Below are 27,713 nucleotides of genomic sequence, written 5' to 3' on the forward strand. Positions count from 1 at the left end.
CTGGGCGTCCGCACGTGGCTTAGCGTTTACCAACAATCTGGCTCCGCCCAGTCCCACCTCCTAACTCTGGCAACGCCATTGGACAGTTGGGAACAGAAGGCAGGCCTTGGCATTGATCTGTTTTACTCTGGGCCCCCGGGCCCTAAATCCCTGAGGCCCTGGTCAGGTTGCCCTCTTCTTTGCCTGTTACAGGAGTAACTACAGTGAGGCGATTGGAGAAAATTTTGGGTAGATTGATTTTTTTCTCCAAATGTCTGTGCATTCTATCTACCACAGAACGGGAAGAAGATGGTTTTCTTGTCAGATGGTGCTGGAGTTTGCGTCAGGCACATAAAGGGGCAGCCCCGAATCTAGCCTACGTGAGTGCCGGACCGCTGAGTGGTTGTTAGCCAAGATGGCGGTAGCGATCGCTGCAGCGAGGGTCTGGCGGCTAAACCGTGGTCTGAGCCAGGCTGCCCTCCTGCTGCTGCGGCGGCCTGGGGCTCGGGGACTGGCTAGATCTGTGAGTACCTGGGCCCCAGGCGGTTTTCCCAAAGGGGATTAGGGATGTAAAGGCTATCTTCAGAGTGTGGGGTCCCTGAAGGATATGAAGGAAGGGCTGTCACAAAAGGGAAAAACAGTGGGAGACTCCTTGGAGAAGACACCGAAGGGAAGATCTGCCACTTCCTTAGGAGACGAAAAGAACTTCCACTTCTTTAGGAGAGGAAAAAACCCGTTTGCAACTTCTTTGTGGGCCCTGAGGGAGGGAGACGACTTGAAGAGAGGGATGAGGGTTCCTTATTAGCTGCCACTGGTATTCAGGGGAGGCTCCTTGGAGGGACAGGGGAAGACCGCAAGACCTTCTCCCTCAGGGTTTGGAGAATGAAACTGACTTTGTAAGGGAGGGACTTTCTTCTGGGCAAAGATCCCTCTTCAAGAAGAAGAAAGAAGAGAACAGGTCCCTGTCACAGGCTGCATAGGGCCTTGTATTTCTTTGCTCCTTTGCCACAATTCTGATTTTAAAATGAACTGTGTAAAAAATGTGTTTGATTCCTGTGTCTCTTGATCGAATAACAAGACAGGGAATTCGTGTGTTCTGGACACTGTACAGAGGAGACGATTAATATTTGTTGAATTAATGAGGGGAAAAAAGGAGGGAGAGAGGTACAGACAGGGCACTTTGCCCACATTTCTTAGAAACACTTGAGAAGGCTTTGTTTCTTGTCAAAAGGGTCACAATCCCTTCAGGTGGATGCTGCTAAGGGCAAGATTACACTGCAAAAAACCTAGGTGGAAGCCTATCTTTAGACGGGGAGAGGCAATGGGTTGCAGAAGAGCTTTGAACTACAGTTGACAGATAGGAGAGTAGTGGTTACATGGGTGGATGCATGTCCTTGCTCTGCCGCTTTCCACTTGTGTAGCCTTGGGCAACGGACTGCACCTCTCTGGATCTGTGGAGCTAAGTTTCCTCTCTAAAATATTAACAGTGGCCACCTCATAGGGCTGTGAAAAATCAATATGTAAAATGCTAAGGACTGGACCTGGCACATCCTAAGGGCAATAGGAATGTTGATAGTGAGGGTGGAGGGAAGGGACAGAAACTAACCTTGGAGATGGGGAGAAGAAAGGGGTGACCTTGGGAAGGCCTGGATTGGTGAGGCCCTGGGGAAAAAAATCTGAAAAGATATTGTGAGGTTGAGTCTGATCCTCTGATCCCCAATCCATAAGGAGGGGAAGATGGAATCTGTAGAAAGAAGCTCTGGGTAGGGGAACAAATGGGAGGAGGGTGAAGAGGATGGGCCAGGAGTAGGACGCAGTAGGTATCTAGGAACGGAGTCACTTGAAACAGGTAAATACAGAAGGGCTGCAGGAGCAAGGTGTGGGTAGGGCAGTCTCTTGCCTTTGGGCTGGAGACCTTTTCACTTTTTTTTTTTTTTTTTTTTGAGCAGTTCATATCCTCCACAGCTGATCTCAGTCCCAGGGGCCCATTGGCTGGGCAAGTGGGGCAGGAGGTGGGCAGGACTGGGGCAGGCTAGGGAAAGGTCATTTATGGCTGATTAAATCTTTCTCTCCTGTCTCAATCTCTTGATTACCTTTCCTCTTGCTTCCCCTACTTCATTTTTGGTGGGGAGTGGGGAGGGAAGAAGTCCCTACTTTTTATTTATATATATTTAAATTTGTATTATCTTAAGAGTTATTGTTTTTTTCCCCTTTATTTCTCCCACCTGTTCTTTCTCTCTTCTTCTTTCTTTCCTCTCCTTCTCCTCTCCTCCTCTCCTCCCCTCTCCTTTTTCTTTTCTTTTCTTTTTCCCTTTCCTTTCCTTTCCTTTTCTCTTCTCTTTTTTCTCTCTCTTTCTTTCTGTACCTCTCTTTCCTTTTTCTTTTCTTTTCTTTTTTGAAACAGAGTTTCACTCTCTCGCCTAGACTGGAGTGCAGCAGCATGATCTTGACTTACTGCAATCTCTGCCTGCCGGGTTCAAGCAATTCTCCTGCCTCGGCCTCCCTAGTAGCTGGGATTACAGGCATGCACTATCACGCCTGGCTAATTTTTGTATTTTTGGTAGGGACGGGGTTTCACCATGTTGTCCAGGCTGGTCTCGAACTTCTGGCCTCAAGTTCCGCCTGTCTTGGCCTCCAAAAGCATGAGCCACTGCGCCCAGCCTTTTCTTTTTTTGAGACAACGTCTCACTCTGTCACCCAGGCTGGAGTGAGTGCAGTGGTGTGATCATGGCTCACTGCAGCCTCAACCTCCTGGGCTCAAGCAATCCCCCCACCTCCACCTCCTAAGTAGCTGGGACCACAGGCACGTGCTACTACACCTGGCTAATTTTTAATTTTTTTTTTTTTTTTGAGACGGAGTCTTGCTCTGTCGCCCAAGCTGGAGTGCAGTGGCACGATCTCGGCTCACTGCAACCTCCACTTCCCAGGTTCAAGTGATTCTCCTGCCTCAGCCTCCCGAGTAGCTGGGACTACTGGCGTGCGCCACCATACCCAGTTAATTTTTGTATTTTTAGTAGAGATGGGGTTTCACCATGTTGACCAGGCTGGTCTTGAACTCCTGACCTAAGGTGATCTGCCCGCCTCGGCCTCCCAAAGTGCTGGGATTACAGGCATGAGCCACTGCGCCTGGCTGCGCCTGGCTAATTTTTAAATCTTTGTAGAGATGGGGTTTTGCCATGTTTTCCAGGCTGGTCTTGAACTCCTGGACTCAAGCGATCTTCCTGCCTCAGCCTCCCAAAGTGCAGGATGACAAGCGTGAGCCACCTTGCCTGGCCATATTATTAAATTATCATGAGTTTAAGTTTAAGTAGCCACAAGTGGGCTGGGTGCCTGTAATCCCAGCATTTTGAGAGGCCAAGGTGGGCGGGTTGCCTGAGGCCAGGAGTTCGAGACCAGCCTGGCCAACATGGTGAAACCCCATCTCTACTAAAAATACAAAAAAATTAGCCGGGCGTGATGGCGTGTGCCTGTAATCCCAGCTACTTGGGAGGCTGAGGCAGAAGAATCGCTTGAACCTGGGAGGCGGAGATTGCAGTGAGCCGAGATCGCACCACTATACCCCAGCCTAGGTGACAGAGCAGCCCTCTGTCTCAAAATAAGATAGCCACAAGTGGTTGGTGGCTGCCACATTAGATGGTGCAGGGTTTTTGTTTTGTTTTGTTTTTTGTTTTTTTGAGATGGAGTTTTGCTCTTATTGCCTAGGCTGGAGTGCAATGGCATGATCTTGGCTTACCACAACCTCCTCTTCCTGGGTTCAAGCGATTCTCCTGCCTCAGCCTCCCGAGTAGCTGGGATTACAGGCATGCACCACCATGCCTGGCTAATTTTGTATTTTTAGTAGAGACAGGGTTTCTCCATGTTGATCAGGCTGGTCTTGAACTCCCGACCTCAGGTGACCCACCTCCCAGAGTGCTGGGATTACAGGTGTGAGCCACCACGCCTGGCTAAGATGATGCAGTTTTATCCAGGTGGAGATGAAGAAATAGTCAGGGAAAGGTTGAGAGGCTGCATAGTTGTAGACAGATTGGATTACTGGGTTCACTGGGGAAGACTGGATTAGAAGGAGGAGTGGGGCTGCTTTACTTGTCCCCGACTTCTTGCCCCTGCTCTGCCCACTCCTTCATTGAATACCCTGCTGCCCTGCAGATGTGTTTGCCTGATTTTCACCTCCCTTCCTGTCTCTGTTATCATAGCAGACGTTTTAGTGCTCAGGGAAAGGAGGAGGAAGGAAACTCAGATTGTCAAGGAATCGTGAGTCAGTTTCTCAGCCACTACCCCAGGCCTGGGCTTGGCTAAGTCATTTCACCTCTCTGACCCTAGCTAGTGGGGTGAATAGAGTCCCTACCCTGTTGGAAATCAGGAAGCCCCTGGAGCTCGCTCTGTGCTAATTATCGGTGACTATTTCTGTGACCCAGCTCTTCAGGGGCAGCCTGTCTGGGGGTTCCAGTGCCCTGTGCAGTATCTCCAAGTGGTAGGTACTCAGTGTATGTATTAGTCCGTTTTCAGGCTGCTAATAAAAACACACCCAAGACTGGGTAATTTATAAAGAAAAAGAGGCTTAATGGACTCACAGTTCCACATGGCTGGGGAAGCCTCACAAACATGGCGTAAGGTGAATGAGGAGCAAAGTCACATCTTACATGGTGGCAGGCAGACAGAGTGCTTGCAGGGGAACTCCCCTTTATAAAACCATCAGATCTCGTGAGACTTATTCAGTATAATGAGAACAGCACGTGAAAGATCCACCCCCATAATTCAATTACCTCCCACTGGCTCCTTCCCACAACATGTGGGAATTATGGGAGCTACAATCCAAGATGAGATTTGAGTGGGGACGGAGACAAACCATATCAGTGTGTATTGTGGGATGAATGGAGATGGTCATTACAGTCTTCTAAGTGTATGGGTCCATCTCTTACTTGCTAGTGTGTTAAGAAACCTGGCTTCCTTTTTCACATCTTGAGGCACTGAATGGTTTACAAAGCTAACTCTAATTTTTTATTATATTTAATACACTAATAGTGCAAGGCCTTTATAGGTAGTACTCTCCTATTACAGATGGAGAGACTGAGGCTCAGAGAGGTGAGGTCTGAACTTGGAGCTCTGGACTCCAAAGCCCAGTTTCTTTTCATGGTACCAGGCTGCCAGGAGGAGAAAGGATGGAGCTTAGATTCAAGTCTTGCAACATTCTTCTTAGTCCAGTATTGGCTTATTTTGTTTTATATTTTTTTGAGACGGAGTCTTGCTCTGTTACCCAGGCTGGAGTGCAGTGGCGTGATTTCTGCTCACTGCAACCTCTGCCTCCTGGGTTAAGCGATTGTCCTGCCTCCCCCTCTCGAGTAGCTGGGACTACAGGTGTGTGCCACTGTGTCCGGCTAATTTTTATATTTTTAATAGAGACAGGGTTTTGCCATGTTGGCCAGGCTGGTCTCGAACTCCTGGCCTCAACTGATCCACCCACCTCAGCCTCCCAAAGTGCTGGGGTTACAGGCGTGAGCCACCATGTGTGGCCGGGCAGGTGATTTTTCTTGTCTTTCGCCTCTTTCCACTTCAGTCCCCCTGGCCATCTTTCCCTTCCTTGAATGTGCCTCCTCCCACCTGGAGGCCTTTGTAGGTATGAGGTCCTTCAGATGATGGCTGACATGACACTTTCTCAGAGAAGCGTTCCAGACCCCAAACACCAGGTCTCTGTCTGCGAAACAGGGACAGTGATACCTGCCTAATCTGCACGCCTTTCCCTTCTCAGGAGATATTCTGGGAAGGGGGGCTCAACTCTTTGCTCTGTTTGAGGGCAGAGTGCCTTTGAGCTCAGGAGAGAGTGGGTTTGGGTGGCCTTAGCTACCCTAGATACAGAGGACTTGGAGTTAACTGGCACCATCCACAAAGCCTTGCATGCACTGGACCTGAACAAGCTGCTTAGCCCTTGAGGCGGCGCCTCAGCTACCACCTGTCTTTGATGGAGTTGTGATAACAGTGCCTGCCCCGTCTGGATGCCTTATGGGTTCAGTGAGCACGTAGGTGTAAATAAAGTGCTTTGAGTGGCACCTCAGCATGTAGTTATTCTCTGATTGACCTGAAGCAGCCATGCCAGTCTTCAGGGTCCCAGGGCGCCAGGCTTTCTTCTCTTGCCTTGGAGCCTTGGTTTTTCCCTAGGACTGAAGTGTTCTGACCCCTTGGCTGAACTCCCCCTTCTTTAGGAAGCTTTCCCTGGTGTGCCGTCTGATGGTGGTGCTTCCTGGAGGGGTACTATCTGATCCTAGCTGGTGAGGCATTCCTGCCAGAGCTGCGGCAGGTGCTTTCCCCGCCTCTCCACCAGCCTGTGAGGTGGATGCCATCCCCATGAGGGCACGCAGGTTCACAGAGACTGGCTCCTGTCCAAGGCTGCATGGCTGGAAAGAGACAGAACCAGATTCAAACACCAGCAGTTTAACCCTACCGACCCTCATCCTACCTCCCATGTGGGTAACCACTATACATCCTGCCTCCTCTGAAATCTCCCGTTTTTTTTTTATTTTAAAATTTTATGTGAGTATGTATGTATTTACTTATTTATTTGCTGTTGTTGTTATTGTTTTGAGACAGAGTCTTGCTCTGTTTTCACCCAGGCTGGAGTGCAGTGGTGCGATCTTGGCTCACTGCAACCTCTGCCTCCTCGGCTCAAGCGATTCTCGTGCCTCAGTCTCCCGAGTAGCTGGGACTACAGACATGCACCACCATGCCTGGCTAATTTTTGTGTCTTTAGTAGAGATGGGGTTTCGCCATATTGGCCAGGCTGGTCTTGAACTCCTGGCTTCGAGTGAACTGCCTGCCCTGGCCTCCCAAAGTATTGAGATTATAAGCGTAAGCCACTGTGCCCGGCCAGAATTTTATTTATTTATTTATTTATTTGAGATGTAGTCTTGCTCTGTCACCCATGCTGGAGTGCAGTGGCACGATCTCGGCTCGCTGCAAGCTCTGCCTCCCAGGTTGACGCCATTCTCCTGCCTCAGCCTCCTGAGTAGCTGGGACTACAGGTGCCCGCCACCACGCCCGGCTAATTTTTTGTATTTTTAGTAGAGATGGGGTTTCACCTTATTAGCCAGGATGGTCTCGATCTCCTGACCTCATGATCCGCCCGCCTCGGCCTCCCAAAGTGCTGGGATTACAGGCGTGAGCCACCACGCCCGGCCTAATTTTATTTATTAATTTATTTGAGATGGAGTCTCACTCTGTCACCCAGGCTGGAGTGCAGTGGTGCGATCTTGGCTCACTGCAACCTCCACCTCTCAGGTTCAAGCGATTCTCCTGCCTCAGTCTCCTGAGTAGCTGGGACTACAGGTGCGTGCCACCACGCCTGGCTAATTTTTGTATTTTTAGTAGAGATGGGGTTTCACCATCGTGATCAGCCTGACAGGCTGGTCATGAACTCCTGACCTTAAGTGATCCACCTGTCTCAGCCTCCCAAATCTGCTGGAATTACAGGCATGAGCCACCGCACCCAGCCATATTATTTCTGTATTTTCATTTGGCTTACCTGTCAACTTGACACTTTTTTGTTTTTTTAGGCTAGTCAGGTGAAGCAATGTGAGTAAGATCACCTGTCTTGATTATAACTTGTGTGTTCAGTGTTTGTCATTCATCCCTCCCTGTCTCTAGCCTTCAGTTCAGGGCATGATTTGGAGCAAATGTTCAGTATCTGTTTAACAAGAACAATCATGAGAAATACTTACTCATTACTTGTGTTTATGAAACATTATGTGCCAGGCACTGGGCTGAGCAATTCACACAGGTCAACTCAGTTAATCCTCATGACAACCCCTGAGATAAGTACTTATACCACCCTCGGTGTACACAGGAGGAAACTGAGGCTCAGGGAGTTTTTCTTTAAAAATTTTTTCTTTTTTTTTTTCCTTGAGACAGTTCTTACTTTGTCACCCAGGCTGGAGTGCAGTGGCGTGATCTTGGCTCATTGCAGCCTCTTGGGCTCCAGCGATCCTCCCACCTCAGCCCCTCAAGTAGTTGGGGAGTACAGGTGTGCACCACCATACCCAGCTAATTTTTTGTAGGGATGGGATCTTGCCATGTTATCCAGGCTGGTCTTGAACTCCTGGGCTCAAGCGATCCTCCCTCCTTGGCCTCCCAAAGTGCTGGTATTACAAGTGTGAACCACCACACCTGGCCTTAAATTTTATTTATATATTTATTTTTGTAGAGACGAGATCTCACTATGTTTCCCAGGCTGGCCTCGAACTCCTGGACTCAAGTGATCCTCTTGCCTCAGCCTCCAGAGTAGCTAGAATTACAGGCGTCTGCCACTGCACTTGGCTCAGGGAGTTTAAGTCACACAATCAGGCAGCGGTCTGCTCAGTTAGAGTCCATGTGCTTAGCCATGGTGCCTTCAAGTGACTCCACCAGGGCCACCCCAGTACTTCCTGGGCAGACCAGACCATCCAGAGCGGGCAGGTTGTGCTTTCCTGCATGGTGGGAGAGGACGTGGCATGAAGCTTTGTGTAAATCTGTGTAGCCTCTGCCATTGTAAATCACTGGCCACCGGGACAGACTCCCCCACCCCCTTCCAAAAACTAGAGGAACAGATGGGTGGAGTCACATCCTTCCTCTGCAGGCATTTGGCCACCCACTTCCGTTATGGAGCATTTCCTCAGGACCAGGCACAGCGCGGAGCCCTTTGCATAGCTCACTGAATTGGGGCAGCAACCCTGGGGCTGGGGACTACCGTTATCTCCACCAGCCCAGCAGTGAGGGGAGGAGGGTACAGCCGAGACTCAGCTCCAGTATGTGGAGCACACTGGGGTGCCGTGAAGATAGCTGTCCAGCCTCTAGAGGCTGACAGTCCTGCCCTGACACCGTGGTTTGTTCTCAGACTCTGGCCTCCCCTCTTAGTGCCCGTCTGAAGACTTTAGCCTTCGGTCCTCTTCCATCAGCATGCCATCTCCCCTGTGCCTCAGTCTCCCTCTCTGGAGTATCTGCTGGGGCCACAGTTTGGTTTTATTGTTCTTTGAGACAGGGTATCACTTTGTTGCCCAGGCTGGAGTGCAATGGTGCAGTCATGGCTCACTGCAGCCTTGACCTCCTGGGCTCAAGCCATCCTCTCACCTGAGGCTCCCGCAACTCCAGTATCTGGACTACATGTAAATGCCACCATTCCCAGCTAATTTTTTATTTTTATTTTTAGATAGAGTCTCACTCTTGTCACCCAGGCTGGAGTGCAATGGTGCCATCTTGGCTCACTGCAACCTCCGCCTCCCAGGTTCAAGCCATTCTCCTGCCTCAGCCTCCCAAGTAGCTGGGATTACAGGCACCTACCATCATGCACGGCTGTTTTTTGTATTTTTAGTAGAGACAGGGTTTCACTATGTTGGCCAGGCTGGTCTTGAACTCCTGACCTCAGGTGATATGCCCACCTCGGACTCCCAAAGTGCTGGGATTACAGGCGTGAGCCACCACGCCCAGCCTTCCTGGCTAATTTAAAAATTTTTCAGAGTTTTGGGGTTTTGCCTAGGCTGGACTCACTATGTTGCCTAGGCTGATCTCGAACCACTGGCCTTAAGTGATCCTCCCACCTCAGCCTCCCAAAGTACTGGGATTACAGGCATGAGCCGCTGCACATCGCCACAGTTTGATTTTAGAATCCACTTTAAGGTGCAGTTAGTTCTTCCCAGCTCCTCTTTTCCCTATCTCATACAGTGTAGTCACTTCCCTTTCTCCCACTTCTCACCTTCCTAGATTTTGTTTTTCTCTCTCTTACCAAGTTTTGAGTATGTAATACGTCCCAGATCGGTGCTGAACCCCTTGTGTGAGTTAACTTAGCAACTTTTCACGTGGTGTTCTGCAGCCTTCTTACAGATAAGGAAATTCAGAGAGGTGAAGTGTTTTTGCAGAGAGCCACACAATGAGCTAAGAAATTAGAACCCAGGGCAGTTGAACTCCAGAGCCAAGGAACTTAACCGCCCATTCAGGCATTCACTCAGGAATTCCCTCTTGAGTGCCTGCTGTGAAGGCAACCTGGACGCTGTCTCTGCCTTCCTGGGATTGTGGTGTGTGTGGGAGACAGACACGAAACAAAGGAATCTTCTAGGTCAGTGTCTGGCTATGCTGGGTACTCAGAAGGGGGAAGCGCTGTGCTGCAAGAGGCCGGCTGTTTCCTCCTCACAAGGGGAGGCCTGCAGTGACATTGCCAGGCCTGAATCTGCCCTGCCATTGGGAGTGTAATTTCCTCACGACTACAAATGCAAATAAATACACACACTGAACGTGCTACCCCGCTAGAACTGTGGACAGCTTGTTCACTGCAGTTAAAGGAAGACGGAGGGACACATTTGAGCATGCATGTGTGAGATCCAGCTTGTGGCAAACCCTGCCATTCTTTAACATCTGTGGGAAGTGAAGCCACCATTACTGACCTCGGAGGAATCCCGGGAGTAGTGGGAAGAAAAGTTGCAGATGTTTGAAAATCAGGCTGCAGGGGCAGTTGGGGTGAGGAGCATGGACGTCTAGGAGCCTGAATCTCAGCCTTGCCCAGGTTGGAAGTCCAGTTCTGATGTAATTTTTTTTTTTTTTTTTTCTGAGACAGGGTCTCACTTTGTCCCCCAGGCTGGAGTGCAGTGGCACAGTCTCAGCTCACTACAGCCTCATCCTTCCAGGTTCAAGCAATCCTCCTGCCTCAGCCTCCCAAGTAGCTGGGACCACAGGCATGTGTCACCACGCCTTTCTAATGTTTGTATTTTTTTGTGGAGACAGGGTTTCTCACTGTTGCCCAGGCTGGTCTCAAACTCCTGAGCTCATGTGATCCTCCTGCCTTGGCCTTCCAAAGTGCTAGGATTACAGGCGTAAGCCACTGCCCAGCACCCCCCCCTTTTTTTTTTTTTAAATCTGTGGTTTGGTGCAGGTTATTTTACCTCCCCAGGCCTCGGTTTCCTCATCTACTCAAGGGCAATGGCAGATAATCAACCTCACAAATTCCCCGAGGAGTTAGTAGGCTTGTGCCTGCCAGGCTCAGCTGGCTTACAGCAGGTGCTTCATAAGGGGGAGCTATTGCAACACCTCGGCTGGTTCTAGGCTGCCTAGCTCCAGAGCTAAGAGTCCCAGTGGGTTCATATCCCTTTGAGCATTTATAGGCTTCTCACAGGTCTCCTGGGCTTTCTCAGCCATTCCTCATCCGACCTGAGGAGGTGTGATGTCCTTGCAGGACTCCTCCAGCCCCTCTAAGCTTTTGTTTTTGTTCGAGACAGCGTGTTGCTCTGTTGCCCAGGCTGGAGTGCAGTGGTGTGATCATGGCTTACTGCAGCCTCCACCTCCTGGGGTCAAGCGATTCTCCCACCTCAGCCTTCCAAGTAGCTGGGACTATAGGTGTATGTTACCATGCTTGAGTAATTTTTAAAATGTTTTGTAGAGATGTGATCTCAGGCTGGTCTTGAACTCCTGGGCTCACCTGGGCTCAAGTAATCCTTGAGCCCAAAGTGTTGGGATTACAGATATGAGCCACCTTGCCAGGCCCTGAGCTCCTTCTGTCTTCCACGAAGGACACACTATTCCTCGCCTTTTGTCTTTTTTTGTGTGTGTGGCAGGGTCTCTGTTGCCCAGGCTGGGATGTGTTGGTGCAATCTGGGCTTATTGCAACCTCCGCCTCCCGGATTCAAGTGATTCTCCTGCCTCAGCCTCTTGAGTAGCTGGGATTACAGGTGTGCGCAACCGCGCCCAGCTAATTTTTGTATTTTTGGTAGACATGGGGTTTCACGATGTTGGCCAGGCTGGTCTCAGCCTCCCGAAGTGTTGGGATTACAAGCATAAGCCACTGTGCCTGGCCACTTTTTGTCTTTTGCATGTTCTATACACCTTGCCGAGAATGTGCTTTCCCTGCCTCCTGGTTATCCCTCAGGTTTCAGCTCTAACATCACTTCCCCAGGGAAGCCTTACCCTCGCTTTCTTCTGCTGTAGGATAATATGAACCACCATCACTGTTACTTGTTCAGTGTCTGCCCTCCCTGCTAGGCAGCAAGGACAGATATCTTGCCTGTCTTAGGTCCCCAGAACCCAGCACAGGGCTTGGAACATGTCAGGTGCTCAAATATTTGTTGAATGAGTCAGTCTGGGCTCGCAGAGGGAGCTGGGACCGGAGTAGAGTGGACACTGAAGCGTATGTAGCAGTTTGCCAGGCGATAGGGAAAGAGACCTTCTGGTAAAGCAAGCAGAGATGAGAGGGAGAAATGAGAATTGCAGAGATTATTTGAGCATTTGTTAGGTGGCTTACAGATGCTTTGCTGAACATTTTATTCATGTGATCTTGTTTAAGCCTCTCATTTCCATGAGGGGTTCTCCATTTTTATAGACAAGGAAGGGGACACGTGGAGAGGGGAAGTTACTTTGCCATATCACCCTCTAAGGGATTTTTTTTTTTTTTTTTTTTTGAGATGGAGTCTCACTGTCACCAGGCTAGAGTGCTATGGCGCAATCTCGGCTCACTGCAACCCCCACCTCCCGGGTTCAAGTGATTCTCTTGCCTCAGCCTCCTGAGTAGCTGGGACTACAGGCATGTGCCACCACATCCGGCTAATTTTTCTATTTTTAGTGGGTACAGGGTTTCGCCATGTTGGCCACATTGATCTCGAACTCCTGACCTCAAGTGAGATTCGGCTGCCTCTGCCTCCTAAAGGCAGTAAGGGAATTGAACCTAGGCAGTCTGACTCTTAAGAGCTCAAAGACTTAAGCTCTGTCCTGAGTAGCTTCGCTGGTGTATGGTATAGGGATCAGAAGAGAGCTGGTCTGTATGCCTAGAGGGCATCCTGCAGTGGGCATGTGTGTCTGTGGTCACAGTGGGAGAGAGAGAGGAGGGGGCATCTGTGGCCAGAATGGGGAGGCCTCGAATGCCAGGATGAAGAGTTTGGGCCTATGGTAATGAGAATAGTAATAGCTACCAGTTCTTGACTTGTCAGCCACTTGATTGGGTCATTTAACCTCACAACAGTCCTATGGGATAGGTGTTACTGTTTTCATCCCAGTTTTTCAGATGGGGAAACTGAGACACAGAAGTTGTAGTCAGTTACCCAAAGTGTCGCAGTGAGAAAGTGCTGGAGTTGGGGCTCAGACCCTGTGAGTCAGGCCCCAGAGTTCACTGGGGCCACATGCTCAACCACCATGCCGCCAGCCTGCCGCCGGGGTTGAGCCAGCGGAAACCTGGGTGCTGCTTCTGATGCAGGTGGTCTCCTCTGCTCTCTTCCCCAGCACCCCCGCAGGCAGCAGCAGCAGTTTTCATCTCTGGATGACAAGCCCCAGTTCCCAGGGGCCTCGGCGGAGTTTATAGATAAGTTGGAATTCATCCAGCCCAACGTCATCTCTGGAATCCCCATCTACCGCGTCATGGACCGGCAAGGCCAGATCATCAACCCCAGCGAGGACCCCCACGTGAGAGGCGGCCTCCCCCACTTCCCATGCCCCCCACGCCCAGGCCCCTTGCCTGTCTCCTCTCTGGTCCCAACCGCCCCACGTCTATCTGTGCCTCCACCCGCAGCTGCCGAAGGAGAAGGTGCTGAAGCTCTACAAGAGCATGACACTGCTTAACACCATGGACCGCATCCTCTATGAGTCTCAGCGGCAGGTGCGTGGGGACAGGACTAGGGGCGGGGGGCTGGAATTACCTGAGGTCCCCTACCTGTGTTTGGGCCAAAGGAATGGCTCCCAAGGAGGACAGATTCTTTTTTGGGGGGGTTCCATAGAGTTCTGAGGGTTCTCTTGGGACTCTGGAGGAAAAGTGTGAGAGCAGTCCTGCCTTAGGGCAGAAGGATGGACCTGATCACTAAAAAACACCTACTGTGTGCCTGGCTGGGGGCTCGCCTGTGTAGGGAGAGGGCAGGGAGAAGGCCTGACAGCCCTTCCTCTTGGAAATGCACAGTCCTGAGAAACAGGGTGGGTCCCCAGTGCTTCCTGGAGTGCTCCAGGGGACCGCCCTAGGCCCATGTGAAATGGGCTGTGATCCCCTGATAAATCCTAGTATCAGGGACAAGGATCCAGTCAAGCCAGTGTCAACAAAGAGGGAAGTTATTGACTCCAATGACCATACATCCAGAGGGTCCTGTTTTGGGGCACAGCTAGATCCAGGGGGCTCTTCCAGGCAGGAAGTAGAGGGAAGGCGGAAGGCCAGACATGGCACATCACAGCTATCCCACACCCCCACCTTTATAGAGCTTTCTGGGTAGTCCCACCTAGTGACATCTGCATACATTTCATGGGCCACTCCTAGCTGCAGGGGAGACTGAGAAATGTATTAATAATCCTTTAGTCCCGGCAGTTGCTGCCTGCGGGAGATTGAGACCTCTGTTAACAGAGGAGGGGAATAGGATACTGAGAAGGCAACCAGGAGCCTCTGCCAGTAGCCCCGAGTCCTGATCCTCAGGGGGCTGGTTGCAGGCTCTTACCCACGCTAACCTGGACAGTCCTGCCAGGCCCTCAGTACTCAGCACCGCCCACTCACTTGGCACTGGAATGTGCATTAACTTTTAATTGGCTCCCAACTTAGAAGAAAGCACACATTCATCAGTTTCCCCCACAGCAACGGGAAAGCCAGGCCTGAGAACACATGGAGGAGGGCACCGCCGAGCCGCGAGAAGCACTGGCCCCAGGGTGTCCCTCAGGGTGCTGGCCAGGCTGCCTTTGTTCTGCTTTACACATGGCCCTGTGTGATCTCATGTCCATCCGTATGCCAGGGCTGCCCAGAGCCCCAGCCAGACTGCTTGTCAGAGCCCTGCTTGGCTTCTCGCCCTGGATGTCCCACAGCAAACTAATCCTGTCTGAACTTGACCTCGACATCTTCCTCCCAGGCATGCTCCTTTGCCTCACCTAGTCCGTTTCTCAGTGAAGAGCACCACCATCCACCTGCTTGCCCACACCAGAAACCTCGTCTCATCCCTGTCTCCTCCCTCCCCTTGCTATCCCTTTCTCCCCTCTCATTCCCTCTGTCTGTAGATTTTTTTTTTTTTTTTTTTTTACTTTTGAGATGGAGTTTTGCTCTTGTTGCCCAGGCTGGAGTGCAATGGCACGATCTTGGCTCACCGCCTCCCTGGTTCAAGCGATTCTCCTGCCTCAGCCTCCTGAGTAGCTGGGATTACAGGCATGCGCCACCACACCTGGCTAATTTTGTATTTTTAGTAGAGATGGGGTTTCTCCATGTTGGTCAGTCTGGTCTCGAACTCCCAACCTCAGGTGATCTGCCTGCCTTGGCCTCCCAAAATGGTAGGATTATAGGTGTGAGCCACTGCACCCAGCTGTAGCTACTTCTTTTCTTTTATGTTATTTTTATTTATTTATTTAGAGACGGAGTCTACCTCTGTTGCCCAGGCTGGAGTGCAGTGGCGCAATCTCGGCTCACTGCAACCTCCGCCTCCCAGGTTCAAGTGATTCTCCTGCCTTAGCCCCCCAAGTAGCTGGGATTACAGGCGCCCACCACCACACTCGGCTAATTTTTGTATTTTTAGTAGAGATGGGGTTTCACCACATTGGCCAGGCTAGTCTGGAACTCCTGACCTCAAGTGATCCGCCTGCCTTGGCCTCCCAAAGTACCAAGATTACAGGTGTGAGCCACCGTGCCTAGCCTGTCTGTAGATACTTCTTTAGGAAGTGCTCAGCTGCTCAGTAGCACACTCTGAGACCCAGCCCCATCCTTTCTCTGCTTCACTGTTGTTGGTGAGTTGACCTTCGTGCTCTGCTTGTGGCCTCGTGTTCACAGCATGGCTGCTGCATGTCCAAGCTTCATGGCTGTCTGCAAGGCAGGAAGAAGTAGGGAGTGGGTAGGGCTGGCACCAGCAGCAGTGGTCTCTTCTATCCAGAAAGCAAAAGCAGACTTCCACCGAAATATCTGGCTAAAACTGTGTCCCACGGCCACCTCTGGCTGCAAGGGAGGCCAGGGACCTGAGTGCGTGTCTTTTTGAGGCTCAGGTTAGGGGATTTGGGAGAAGGGAACTGGGCACTGGTGTGGCCAGCTGACAGGGTCTGCTGCCCCCTAGCACAGCCGACTCAGCTTCCTCAGACACATCCACCTGCTCCTCTCCCGCCTCCCTCTGCTACCAAGCTGGGCCTCTGCCCCCTCTCTCCTGGCTTGCTGCAATCAGCCTTGATGACTCCATCCATTTCCCTCACTGCAGCCTGAGAGGAATTCTAAAACACAGGTCTGACCACATTGCTCCCTTGAGAAGACTGTCAGCAGGTTACCACTATTCTCAGAGTAAAATCAATGTATCATTCCCTTTGTTATCTGGGTGCCACCTCCTCTCCCTCCTCATCTTTCCCCACCCCTACCACTGTATGTCCCAGCCCTTCTGGCCTCATGGTCTATCATTCCCTCTGCCTGGAACCCTCCACCCACCCCATCTTTGCGCATTGGTCCTCACCGATGCCCTTCCGTGGTGGAACAGGTGCTTCCTTTGGGCTTCTATCACAGCGACTCAATCCCTCTGGCAGTTTTAAGCAGTCTGGCAGCGTCTTCATAAAGGCAGGAACCCCAGCATGGCCTGGCCCAGGACTGGCCTTCAGGAGGACTGTGAATTCATGGAGATGTCAGAAGCTGGGCAGGATTTGGATGGCTCTCTGTCATTGCCCAGCATAACCAAGTGTGGGACCCCGGTCCCCTCTCCACCCCCAGGGCCGGATCTCCTTCTACATGACCAACTATGGTGAGGAGGGCACGCACGTGGGGAGTGCCGCCGCCCTGGACAACACGGACCTGGTGTTTGGCCAGTACCGGGAGGCAGGTACGTCTGTCCGTGGTTTGGCCCTGTGGTCCCCATTGAAGTGTACACTTTAGTTTTTCTGAGTGTTCTTCCAGGAGCAGCATAGTGCCAGGAAGGTCTAAGGAGCTGGAAGAAGAGCTTTCCAAGCAAGAAAGAGACAAGCCAGGGTCAGGACTCTGGAGGGGGCAGTCTTCCCACTCTGAAGGCCAGGAAGTGTAGTGGCTCAGGGTCTGTGCTCTTAACCCTTTGTTACCAGTTGTCAGGTTTTGGGCAAGTCACTTCCCTTCTCTGAGCCTCAGTTTTCTAATCTCCAGAAGAGGGATTATGACGGTACCTGCATCCAAGGGTCGCTGGGAGGATGCAGTGAAGTCAACGTTCGCTGTGGGTGTGGCCTGTGCTGGAGACCCTGTCTGCCTGGTGCACTGATCCCCTGGCCCCTCCTCAGATGCTGTATCCTTCAGGGAGCAGGAGCAGGTGGAAGAACCTTGACAGACCTGAGTGCGGTGCAAGATTAGAGGGGCCCGGCAGGCCCGGATGAGTGAAAGGAAGGAAGGGTCAAAGACCAGGAATGAAGAAAATCATTGAGCAGGAATGAGTGCCTGGGAGCGAAGGAGTGAGCCCAGGAAGCAGTGAGTGGGGTGTTCCAGGGAGCTTGTTGGTGTGGGGCCCTGCATGGGGACCACCCTCAGAGTGTCAGCGAGCACTGATAGGGCCAGGAAGGCACATCTTAACCCTTTGTCTTAGATGCCTGGGGCAAGTTGCTTAACTGCCCTGTGCCTCTGTTTCCTCATTCGTAAGGGGGATGGTAGCCCTTCCCAAGACAGCTGTTGAGGGCAGTTTTGGGGCAGTTGGCAAAGTGGCCTCAGCACAGAGTAAGCGCTCAGGGCCAGGGGTTGGTGTCATGATCGGGGACTTGCCCTGGGACAGCCCTTCAGCCGGGCCAGACCACATGGCTGTCCAGAGCCCCCATGGACCAGCATGGCTTGCAGCCTGCTCCTGGACTGTCTACTGCTCACAGCTGGACCAGGCCCTTGGCCCCACATGCTCTAGGAGGGCAAACGCCCTGTGGTGTTTGTCTAAGGTTGAGTGTCATCCGTGCGGAAAATGATTTCCAAACACCAGGCAGCAAGCCGGGCCCCCGCCAGCTGTGCTGAGCACTGCACCTGTTTTTGCTGAAGGGGTCTCTTGTGAGGGCACCAGGCAGGACCGAGCAAGCCTCATGGGAATCATGGGAGCCGCTGAGCTCTCCACATGGGAGAGCTGGCCCCTCTGCAAGAATGACTGTCCAGCACTGAGGGTCAGCAGAAGTGTCTGGGCAGCTGCAAATGGGACTCATGCAGAGGCAGCATGGTGCAGGGTAAGGAGTTGAGTCAGATCCACTCTAGGCTTCACTTGGCAGGCCACTCGCCTTGGTGACGCTGTCTGTCGTCTGTGAAGTGAGAAGAGTGGTGTTCATCATGATAGGTAGTGCCTCCCTGGGCTCTTGACACCAGAGTGCTGTTCTTTTTTTCTTCTCCTTTTTTTTTTTTGAGATGGAGTCTTGCTCTGTTGCCCAGGCTGGAGTGCAGTGGCGCGATCTCGGCTCACTGCAAGCTCCACCTCCTGGGTTCACGCCATTCTCCTGCTTCAGCCTCCCGAGTAGCTGGGACTACAGGCGCCCACCACCATGCCTGGCTAATTTTTTGTATTTTTAGTAGAGGCGGGGTTTCACCATGTTAGCCAGGATGGTCTTGATCTCTGACCTTGTGATCCGCCCTCCTCCGCCTCCTAAAGTGCTGGGATTACAGGCGTGAGCCACCGTGCCTGGCCTTTTTTTTTTTTTTTTTTTTTTTTGAGGTGGAGTCTCACTCTGTCGCCCAGGCTGGAGTACGGTGGCACAGTCTTGGCTCACTGCAACTTCTGCCTCCCAGGTTCAGGTGATTCTCCTGCCTCAGCCTCCGGAGTAGCTGGAATTAAAGGCATGCACCACCATGCCTGGCTAATTTTTGTATTTTTATTAGAGATGGGGTTTCACCACGTTGGTCAGGCTGGTTTCAAACTCCTGACCTCAAGTGATTCGTTTGCCTTGGCCTCCCAAAGTGCCAGGGATTACAGGCGTGAGCCACCGCGCCCGGCCAGCCAAGGTGCTGTTATAAGTGCTCTTTAGCCTCGGAGACTGTCATTTCCCCTCACTGCATTGCAGAGCGAGGGCACACCGGGTGAGGTTAGGGCAGGCCCCAGTGGTGTTGCTTCATTGAGGCACTTCCCCCATCCATGTGAGGCAGGAGAGGCAGGCATTACCATCAACTCTAAAAGCCAGGTAAGAACCTGAGTCAACAGAGGTGAGGTCATGGGCCCAGGCCACATTCTCCTAAGGAATGGAGCCTAGTCTTTTTATGGCAGTCTGACCCAGAGACAGCTCTCGCTGTTTCCCACCCTTGGCTGTCTTCCCAGGGCTATATGTGGAGTATCAGTGGTGGCACTGGCCGGGAGTGGCGCCCAGTGAAAAGGAGTGTTAAGAGGAAGCAGGTGCCAGGTGTGGTGGCTCACGCCTGTAATCCCAGCACTTTGGGAGGCCGAGGCGGGAGGATTGCTTGAGCCCAGGAGTTTGATACCAGCCTGGGCAACATGGCGAGACCCCCATCTCTAAAAAATTAAAAAATTAGCCAGGCGTGGTGGTGCACACCTGTAGTCCCAGCTACTCAGGAGGCTGAGTGGGAGGATTGCTTGAGCCCGGGAGTTCAGGACTGCAGTGAGCTATGATTCCACCACCGAACTCCAGTTTGGGTGACAGAGTAAGATCCTGTCTCTGAGACCAACAAGAAAAGAGGTGGCAGGTGTCAAGCAAGAGCAGCAGTTCCCACTGGACCTGGAGTTTCCTGGTGCAAATCAGCCTGTGAGTCTGTATTTTCTTTTTCTTCAAGACGGGGTCTTACTCTGTCACCCAGGTTGAAGTGCAGTGGCATGATCTCGGCTCACTGCAACCTCTGCCTCTTAGGATCAAGTGATCCTCCCACCTCAGCCCCCTGAATAGCTGGGACCACAGGTGCACACCACCACACCTGGCTAATTTTTTTTTTTATTTTTGGTAGAGACGGGGTTTCACTGTGTTGCCCAGGCTGGTCTCAAACTCCTGAGCTCAAGCAGTCCACCTGCCTCACCCTTCCAAGGTGCTGGGATTACAGGCATGAGCCACTGAGCCTGACAAGTTTGTACTTTTAGCACGTTCCCCTGCCCCTGCCCAGTCCTTCTCACATGGGTGGACCTAGTACCACATTCTGAGAAAGCCTGATTCCAAGGTCCTGTATCAGTGCCTTGGACCTTCTTTGACCCTCTACAAGACGTTTCTTTCCCTCCTTAACCAGAGCAACTCCTGTTTCTATCTGTTACATATGCAGCACAGCCACATCTTGTGTGGATTTGTATTATGTCCATTCAAAAGCATGTGTCAGAAAATACCAGTAAACCTGTATTAAAGTTGAATGTTGAAGTAGTGCTAACCACCCTCAACTCTAACTAAAATATCAACAAGTGGGCTGGGCGTGGTGGCTCACACCTGTAATTGCAGCACTCTGGGAGGCTGAGGTGGGTGGATCACCTGAGGTCGGGAGTTTGAGACCAGCCTGACCAACATGGAGAAACCCCGTCTCTACTGAAAATGCAAAAATTAGCTGGATGTGGTGGCGCATGCCTGTAATCCCAGCTACTCAGGAGGCTGAGGCAGGAGAATCACTTGAACCCGGGAGGCAGAGGTTGCAGTGAGCCAAGATTGCGCCATTGCATTCCGGGCAACAAGAGCAAAACTCCGTCTCAAAAAAAAAAAAAAGAAAGAAAATTAGGTAGATCTAGTGGTGCACACCTGGAATCCCAGCTATTTGGGAGGCAGAGGCATAAGAATTGCTTGAACCTGGAAGGTGGAGGTTGCAGTGAGCTCAGATTGCGCCGCTGCACTCCAGCCTGGGTGGCCGAGCCAGACTCTGTCTCAAAAAAAAAAAAAAAAAAAAAGGTAACTGCTGTGTGTAATGTGATCCCCATTAAATTTGTATCTAAAGAGCGGGTTCTGCGGTAAAGAAAGGGTTTGGAAAGCACTGTACTAGAGAGCTCCCTCTGAATAATGTTCCCGGTCTGAGTGCTTGCAGCATTGATCCACAGCGCTGCCCCTAAAGTGTTGGTGTGAAGGTTGTCCCACTCTTCAGGCGGGGCAAAGAGCTTGTCTGAGGGCAATCACAAACCCCCTTCTGTCTTCTAACTCTGGAGGAAGGGCCCCCTTAACCTGGAGCGGTTCCCTTTGATGGGGAGGTGGGTGTTCACCAGAGGTTTTGTTTGAAGAAAAGGTTTTACTGCCATACATGGGTTAGAGTACTTCTGTAGTCCAGAAGTTGTAAATTAGTGGTCTATGCTGTTATTTGGTTCATAATGATGATTTTTTTTTTCGAGACAGGGTCTTGCTTTGTAGCCCAGATTGGAGTGCAGTGGCACGATCTCAGCTGCCTGCAGCCTTGAACTTCTGGGCTGAAGCAATCCTCTGCCTCAGCCTCCCAAGTAGCTGGAACCACAGGCACACATCACCATGCCTGGCTAATGTTTTGATTTTTTTTTTTTTTTGTAGAAGCGAGGCCTCACTATGTTGCTCAGGCTGGTTTCCAACTCCTGGGCGCAAGCGATCCTCCAACGTCAGCCTCTCAAAGTGCTGGGATTACAGGCATGAACCACCATGCCTGGCCATAGTAATGATTTATGGTTAGATTATTTCTTAAAGGTAATTGAATTAGTTGAAAGCACTTAAATACCAGACAATATCTCACTAAGAGAAAGAAAGAAAAAGGCTAGATTTCTGCTTTCTTTTGAAAAATCAGATTGGCCTTGCTGGGCAGAGTCAGTCAGTCTGAACATCAGTCTTCCTCTTAAAACAAGCCTGAGCTTTCCTGTCTGCCTGCCAGCATGCTGCAGGTCACCCACAGGGCTGAACTGTCCCCCTGTACTGCCCACTCGGCTAACCATTGCCTCCTCCCCTCCTAGGTGTGCTGATGTATCGGGACTACCCCCTGGAACTATTCATGGCCCAGTGCTATGGCAACATCAGTGACTTGGGCAAGGGGCGCCAGATGCCCGTCCACTACGGCTGCAAGGAACGCCACTTCGTCACTATCTCCTCTCCACTGGCCACGCAGATCCCTCAGGGTGAGGGTGCATGCCCTGTACCTTGCACATGTGCAGACCAATGTCACACCCCTGTCCAGGCCTCAGCTCTTTTGCCTGCCTTCTGGGTGGAATTCTGGGTTGGTGACACCACTAGAGCCCTGGTCTGTGCTCCAGACTTCTTCTTCTTATTTTTTTCTTTTTTGAGACGGAGTCTTGCACTGTTGCCCAGGCTAGAGTGCAGTGGTGCGATCGCAGCTCACTGCAGCCTCCTTCTCCCAGCTTCAAGCAATTCTCCTGCCTCAGCCTCCCGATTAGCTGAGACTACAGGTGTGCACCACCACGCCCAGCTAATTTTTGTATTTTTAATAGAGACAGGGTTTCACCGTGTTGGCCAGGCTGGTCTCAAACTCCCGGCCTCAGGTGATCCACCCGCCTCAGCCTCTCAAAGTGCTGGGATTACAGGCGTTTAAGCCATTGTGCCCAGCCCACTTTTTTTTTTTTTTTTTTTTGGTCTGAGACGGGGTTTCACTCTCGTCAGCCAGGTTGGAGTGCAATGGTGCAATCTCGGCTCACTGTAACCTCCACCTCCCAGGCTCAAGTGATTCTCCTGCCTTAGCCTCCTGAGTAGCTGGGATTATGGGCATAGGCCATTGTGCTTGGCTAAATTTTTGTATTTTTTGTAGAGATAAGGTTTCACCATTTTGGCCAGGCTGGTCTTGAACCTGAGTTGAAGTGATCTGCCCACCTTGGCCTCTCAAAGTGCTGGGATTACAGATGTGAGCCACTGCACACTGGCCTGTGTTCCAGACTTTGAATGCACCTCTTGTCTGGGACCCTTCAGAAGAGGGCTCTGTTGCTGTCCCCACCCCATTCAGGGGCCTGAAGCCTGTGTGACCACACTCAGGATTTCCCAACCACACGCCCACTGCATTTGTCTGCTCACAAACATAGCCAACGTGTGCACCAGGTTCCACTGTGCCAATGCTTCACGTTCATCGTCTAATAGGACCCTCATTGTGGCCATGGGGACAGAGGTTATTATTTGCTCTTGTTCCTGTTTTCAAGAGCAGGATGCCCGTGTTTTGTGTGTGTGTGAGAGACAGCAAGTGAATGGGGAAAAAAAAAGTGCAGGAGCCTGGCCAACATGGCAAAGCCCTGTCCCTACTAAACATACAAAAATTAGCTTGGCATGGTGGTGCACACCTGTAATCCTAGCTACTCAGGAGGCTGAAGCAGGAGGATCGCTTGAACCTGGGAGGCAGAGGTTGCAGTGAGCTGAGATCGTGCCATTGCACTCTAGCCAAAGTGAGATCCTGTCTCAAAAAAAAAAAGGAAATTGAAGTCAAAGAGGGAAGTCACTCGCTAACGGTCATATGGCACAGAGGGAGAGGAGCAGGGACTCAAGTCATTGACTGTGTACCTCCAGAGCCTGGGTTCTTGGCCCTGACCTTTGTCTGCCTCAGTCCTCAGAGTCAAGTAAGCTTCCCCAAAGCTTACCGTAGGTGCCCTGAAGTCCCTTCCCTTATAAGAGGCTTTTTTGGGAAGCAAACCTACTGGGTGCCAGGCCTGCACCCTCATAGTGTGGAGAACAAGGAATCGGAGCCCCTTCCTGCCCTCCGGGGCCTGTAGCCTGATCTAGGGTTGGTCTGGGCCCTGGCTTCTTTGCCCTAGGGCAGCCGAGATGCATGAGTTTGTGTCTCTCCAGGCCTCAGCACTGTGCCCAGCACAGCAGGAGGCTCCACACCCCTTAGCTCATAGTGTTCTTTTGTTGAGGAACAAGAAGCAGTTTGAGCCTCTTAGGTGGGAGGTGGGCAGGGAAGCTTTCTCAGAGGAGGGGGCATTTAGGGGGCATTTGAGCTAAAGGTAATAGGGTTTCCACAAGGCTGGGGCGTGGCCCTAACCTTCCCTCTGGGTCCCTGCTAAGTCACTTCAAATACACGAAGTTCCTGCCGTGTGCCGGTGCCACTCCAAGTGCAGGGAACAAAAGCAACGCAAACCTCAGCCCTCCTGGTGCTGCCATTATGGTGGGGGAGACGGACAGTAACAGAGATGGAGAGGGAACTCCTGGAGTATATGAAGGTGGGGGTCCTGTAGGGAGCAGCCAAGCCAGCCGGGTGTGGTGCACTGTAGGGGTGGCTGGGGGCCGTCACTGGAGTGACACTGAAGTATGGACCAGAGGATGTGAGGGGGGGAGCTGTGTGGTGTCTTGAGGCAGGTGTGAGCCTGGCGTGTTTGAGGAGCTGGGAGGAGCCCAGAGGGGCAGGTGTGGAGTGAGCAGGTGTGGAGTGAGCGGGTGTAGGGTGAGCAGGTGTGGGGTGGTTGGAGGTAAAGTCCAGGAGGTGGTGGGTGGGGGTGCAGATGGTGCAGGTTGGGTGGGGCCTCAAGGCCTTTGCCTGTTGCAGGGATGTCGACTTTTACTCAAAGTGGGACAGGAGCCGTGGGTGGGGAGGAGTCTGCTCTTCCTTGGCCTGGCTCACCTCTTCATGGAATCCGCGGGCTGCCCTGTGGATAAGGGATTGGGCAGTGTGTGAAGGGCTAGTAAGGAGGCTGCTCAGTAACTTGGGCTTGACCAGGGTGGTGCAGAGGAGGAGGTAAGAGGGGTTAGGTTCTGAAGGTGGAGTAGATGTGGGGAATGGCGGGAAGTTTGGCTTGGAGATGATACTGGACTCTTCAGCCTGAGCAGTTGGAAGGGTGGAGTTGCTTTCAGCTGAGCGAGAGGAGACCTGGGTGGGCAGATGCTGGGGGGCATCAGGAGCTGAGGTGTTTCCTTTCCCCTTGAAGCCTGGTGACTGCTGGCCTGAGCCACGCTTGAGCCGTGGGTCATGTGAGTGTGAATGAGTGTGAGTGCGTGTGAGTCTCCACCCCTGCTCACCACCCTCTCATCCCCTGCAGCGGTGGGGGCGGCGTACGCAGCCAAGCGGGCCAATGCCAACAGGGTCGTCATCTGTTACTTCGGCGAGGGGGCAGCCAGTGAGGGGGACGCCCATGCCGGCTTCAACTTCGCTGCCACACTTGAGTGCCCCATCATCTTCTTCTGCCGGAACAATGGCTACGCCATCTCCACGCCCACCTCCGAGCAGTATCGCGGTGATGGCATTGGTATGGGCTCTGCTGGCTGCTCCCCACCCCGCTGGGATCATCTCCTTCCCTCCCCAATCCCGCCACCTTCCTGCCACCCCTACCCTCCTTCCTGGTTCTCGTCCTGTGTCCTGTGGCGTCTGGCACTTGGTCAGCCACAGGAGTTGAGGTCCTGAGCACTCAGCCTTGCTCTCTGTCCTCTCCCTGCTCGTCCCCTTGGCCTCGTGCATGTTCCTTATCTCAGCCCTGGCCTGACCTGCCTTCTCTGTGTCCCCACAGCAGCACGAGGCCCCGGGTATGGCATCATGTCAATCCGCGTGGATGGTAATGATGTGTTTGCCGTATACAACGCCACAAAGGAGGCCCGACGGCGGGCTGTGGCAGAGAACCAGCCCTTCCTCATTGAGGCCATGACCTACAGGTGCCTGCCGCTCCCCCCGTCAGCACCCCCACAGCACTGACAGCCACCGTAGCATCTTCCTCATATTGATCACTGTCTCCAAAACATGGCCTTATCACCTGATGTTGCATCTCCCCCTTGCCTTTATTCCGTTTCCACTCCTCCTTCCCTAGTTCATCCCCCATCCTCCCTCCTGACCCCCACTCCAGGGAGCCCCACACTGACCTGGGGCCCCTTGCCCCTGTGCAGGATCGGGCACCACAGCACCAGTGACGACAGTTCAGCGTACCGCTCGGTGGATGAGGTCAATTACTGGGATAAACAGGACCACCCCATCTCCCGGCTGCGGCACTATCTGCTGAGCCAAGGCTGGTGGGATGAGGAGCAGGAGAAGGCCTGGAGGAAGCAGTCCCGCAAGAAGGTGAGGGTGCCCCGCCCGGGAGGGTGTGCTGGGGGCTGCTGCGGCCTGCAGAGCTTGGGAAGGATTTGTGGAACACCGAACTGGGAGGCTCAGGGATAACCCCAGTGATGTCTCAGATGTGGCCTGTGGAGCCAGGCTGCTGGGGCCATGTGTGTCCTGGCTCTGTGTCCTTGGCACGTTGCCCTCCACTTCCTTGTCTTTGAAAGGGGATGCTGGTGGTGCCCATTTCAGAAACTGGTTTGAGGCTGGGCATGGTGGCTCACACCTGTAATCCCAGCACTTTGGGAGGCCGAGGTGGCAGATCACTTGAGGTCAGGAGCTTGAGAACAGCCTGGCCAAACATGGTCAAGCCCTGTCTCTACTAAAAATACAAAAATTAGGGCTGGGCGCAGTGGCTCACGCTTGTAATCCCAGCACTTTGGGAGGCCAAGGCGGACAGATCACCTGAGGTCGGGAGTTTGAGACCAGCCTGGCCAACGTGGTGAAACCTCGTCTCTAATAAAAATACAAAAATTAGCCGAGCGTGGTGGCGGGTGCCTGTAATCCCAGCTACTTGGGAGGCTGAGGCAGGAGAATTGCTTGAACCTGGGAGGTAGAGGTTGCAGTGAGCTGAGATCGTACCATTGCACTCCAGCCTGGGCAACGAGAGCAAGACTCCATCTCAAAAAAAAAAAATTAGCCAGGCGTGGTGGTGCGTGCCTGTAGTCCCAGCTACTCGGGAAGGTGAGGCAGAAGAATCGCTTGAACCCGGGAGGTGGAACTTGCAGTGACTGGAGATGGCGCCACTGCACTCCAGCCTGGGCAACAGAGCAAGACTATCTCTTAAAAAAAAAAAAAGCTGGTTTGAGGATTAGGTGGCAAACCGTGGTGGAGTGTACATGCCCTGCCCAGAGTCAGTGTGCCACCCTCCCTGGCCCGGTCATTAGGACCCAGGGCCCGTGCAGCCCAGTGGTGAGGGAGCACCCGGCATAGGGCAGCACCGTGCGTCCTGTCCCTGCCCTTCTCTGTGCCTCAGTTTCCTCATTGCTTAGCTGTCTACCTCTTAGGGCTGCTGAAAGCCTTAAATGATTCCACACACTTGGATAGCACCTGATCCCTGCTGGGATTTGAGGGTTTTCATTACACTTCTGCTAGGATAATCATTTCCATTGTCGAGGTGGGAACACAAAGGCTTGGAGTGGTTAATTCCTTGCCAAGGCCCCGCAGGAGGAGGCAGGGTCCTGCATGGGAGGCCGGCTAGCCTGCCCACTGCCCCATGTCCCCACAGGTGATGGAGGCCTTTGAGCAGGCCGAACGGAAACCCAAACCCAACCCCAACCTGCTCTTCTCAGACGTGTATCAGGAGATGCCCGCCCAGCTCCGCAAGCAGCAGGAGTCTCTGGCCCGCCACCTGCAGACCTACGGGGAGCACTACCCACTGGATCACTTCGATAAGTGAGACCTGCTCAGCCCACCCCCACCCGTCCTCAGCTACCCCGAGAGGTAGCCCCACTCTAAGGGGAGCAGGGGGACCTGACAGCACACCACTGTCTTCCCCAGTCAGCTCCCTCTAAAATACTCAGCGGCCAGGGCGGCTGCCACTCTTCACCCCTGCTCCTCCCGGCTGTTACATTGTCAGGGGACAGCATCTGCAGCAGTTGCTGAGGCTCCGTCAGCCCCCTCTTCACCTGTTGTTACAGTGCCTTCTCCCAGGGGCTGGGTGAGGGCACATCCAGGACTAGAAGCCCCTCTGGGCATGGGGTGGACATGGCAGGTCAGCCTGTGGAACTTGCGCAGGTGCAAGTGGCCAGCAGAGGTCACGAATAAACTGCATCTCTGCGCCTGGCTCTCTACCACCTCTGGTCTTTGTTTCCTGGAGTTTGGGGGTGATTTGAGGCCACCCCCAGCTTCTCCACCTTAGATAAATAAGGTCAAGGCTCTTGAGATACCTACTTCCCCCGGAAGCTTGCGCAAGCTGGAAGGTTAACTTCAGCAGACAGGATGGGGGTGGGGGGGTCCT

At 52.5% G+C, this 27,713-nt stretch overlaps 1 protein-coding gene across 3 annotated transcripts; it reads left to right on the forward strand.

The window, feature by feature from the left end:
- The first annotated feature begins 17 nt into the window (after positions 1 to 17).
- BCKDHA (branched chain keto acid dehydrogenase E1 subunit alpha) lies at positions 18 to 27,546 on the forward strand. 3 transcript variants are annotated; one of them, XM_008964858.4, is made up of 9 exons: positions 18 to 502; positions 13,198 to 13,377; positions 13,484 to 13,570; positions 16,607 to 16,715; positions 21,693 to 21,854; positions 24,708 to 24,914; positions 25,176 to 25,314; positions 25,543 to 25,714; positions 26,982 to 27,546. In XM_008964858.4, exons 1-9 carry the CDS (start codon positions 395 to 397, stop codon positions 27,150 to 27,152), a joined length of 1,335 nt encoding a protein of 444 aa, XP_008963106.1. In that variant the 5' UTR covers positions 18 to 394; the 3' UTR covers positions 27,153 to 27,546. The 3 variants fall into 3 exon arrangements, with proteins under 3 accessions (XP_008963106.1, XP_008963107.1, XP_003812505.1); XM_003812457.5 differs by having other exon boundaries at positions 126 to 502; positions 25,173 to 25,314; XM_008964859.6 differs by lacking the exon at positions 21,693 to 21,854 and having other exon boundaries at positions 45 to 502; positions 25,173 to 25,314.
- The last annotated feature ends 167 nt before the right edge of the window (positions 27,547 to 27,713 follow it).

Source organism: Pan paniscus, chromosome 20, assembly GCF_029289425.2.
Source record: "Pan paniscus chromosome 20, NHGRI_mPanPan1-v2.0_pri, whole genome shotgun sequence".
NCBI lineage: Eukaryota > Metazoa > Chordata > Mammalia > Primates > Hominidae > Pan > Pan paniscus.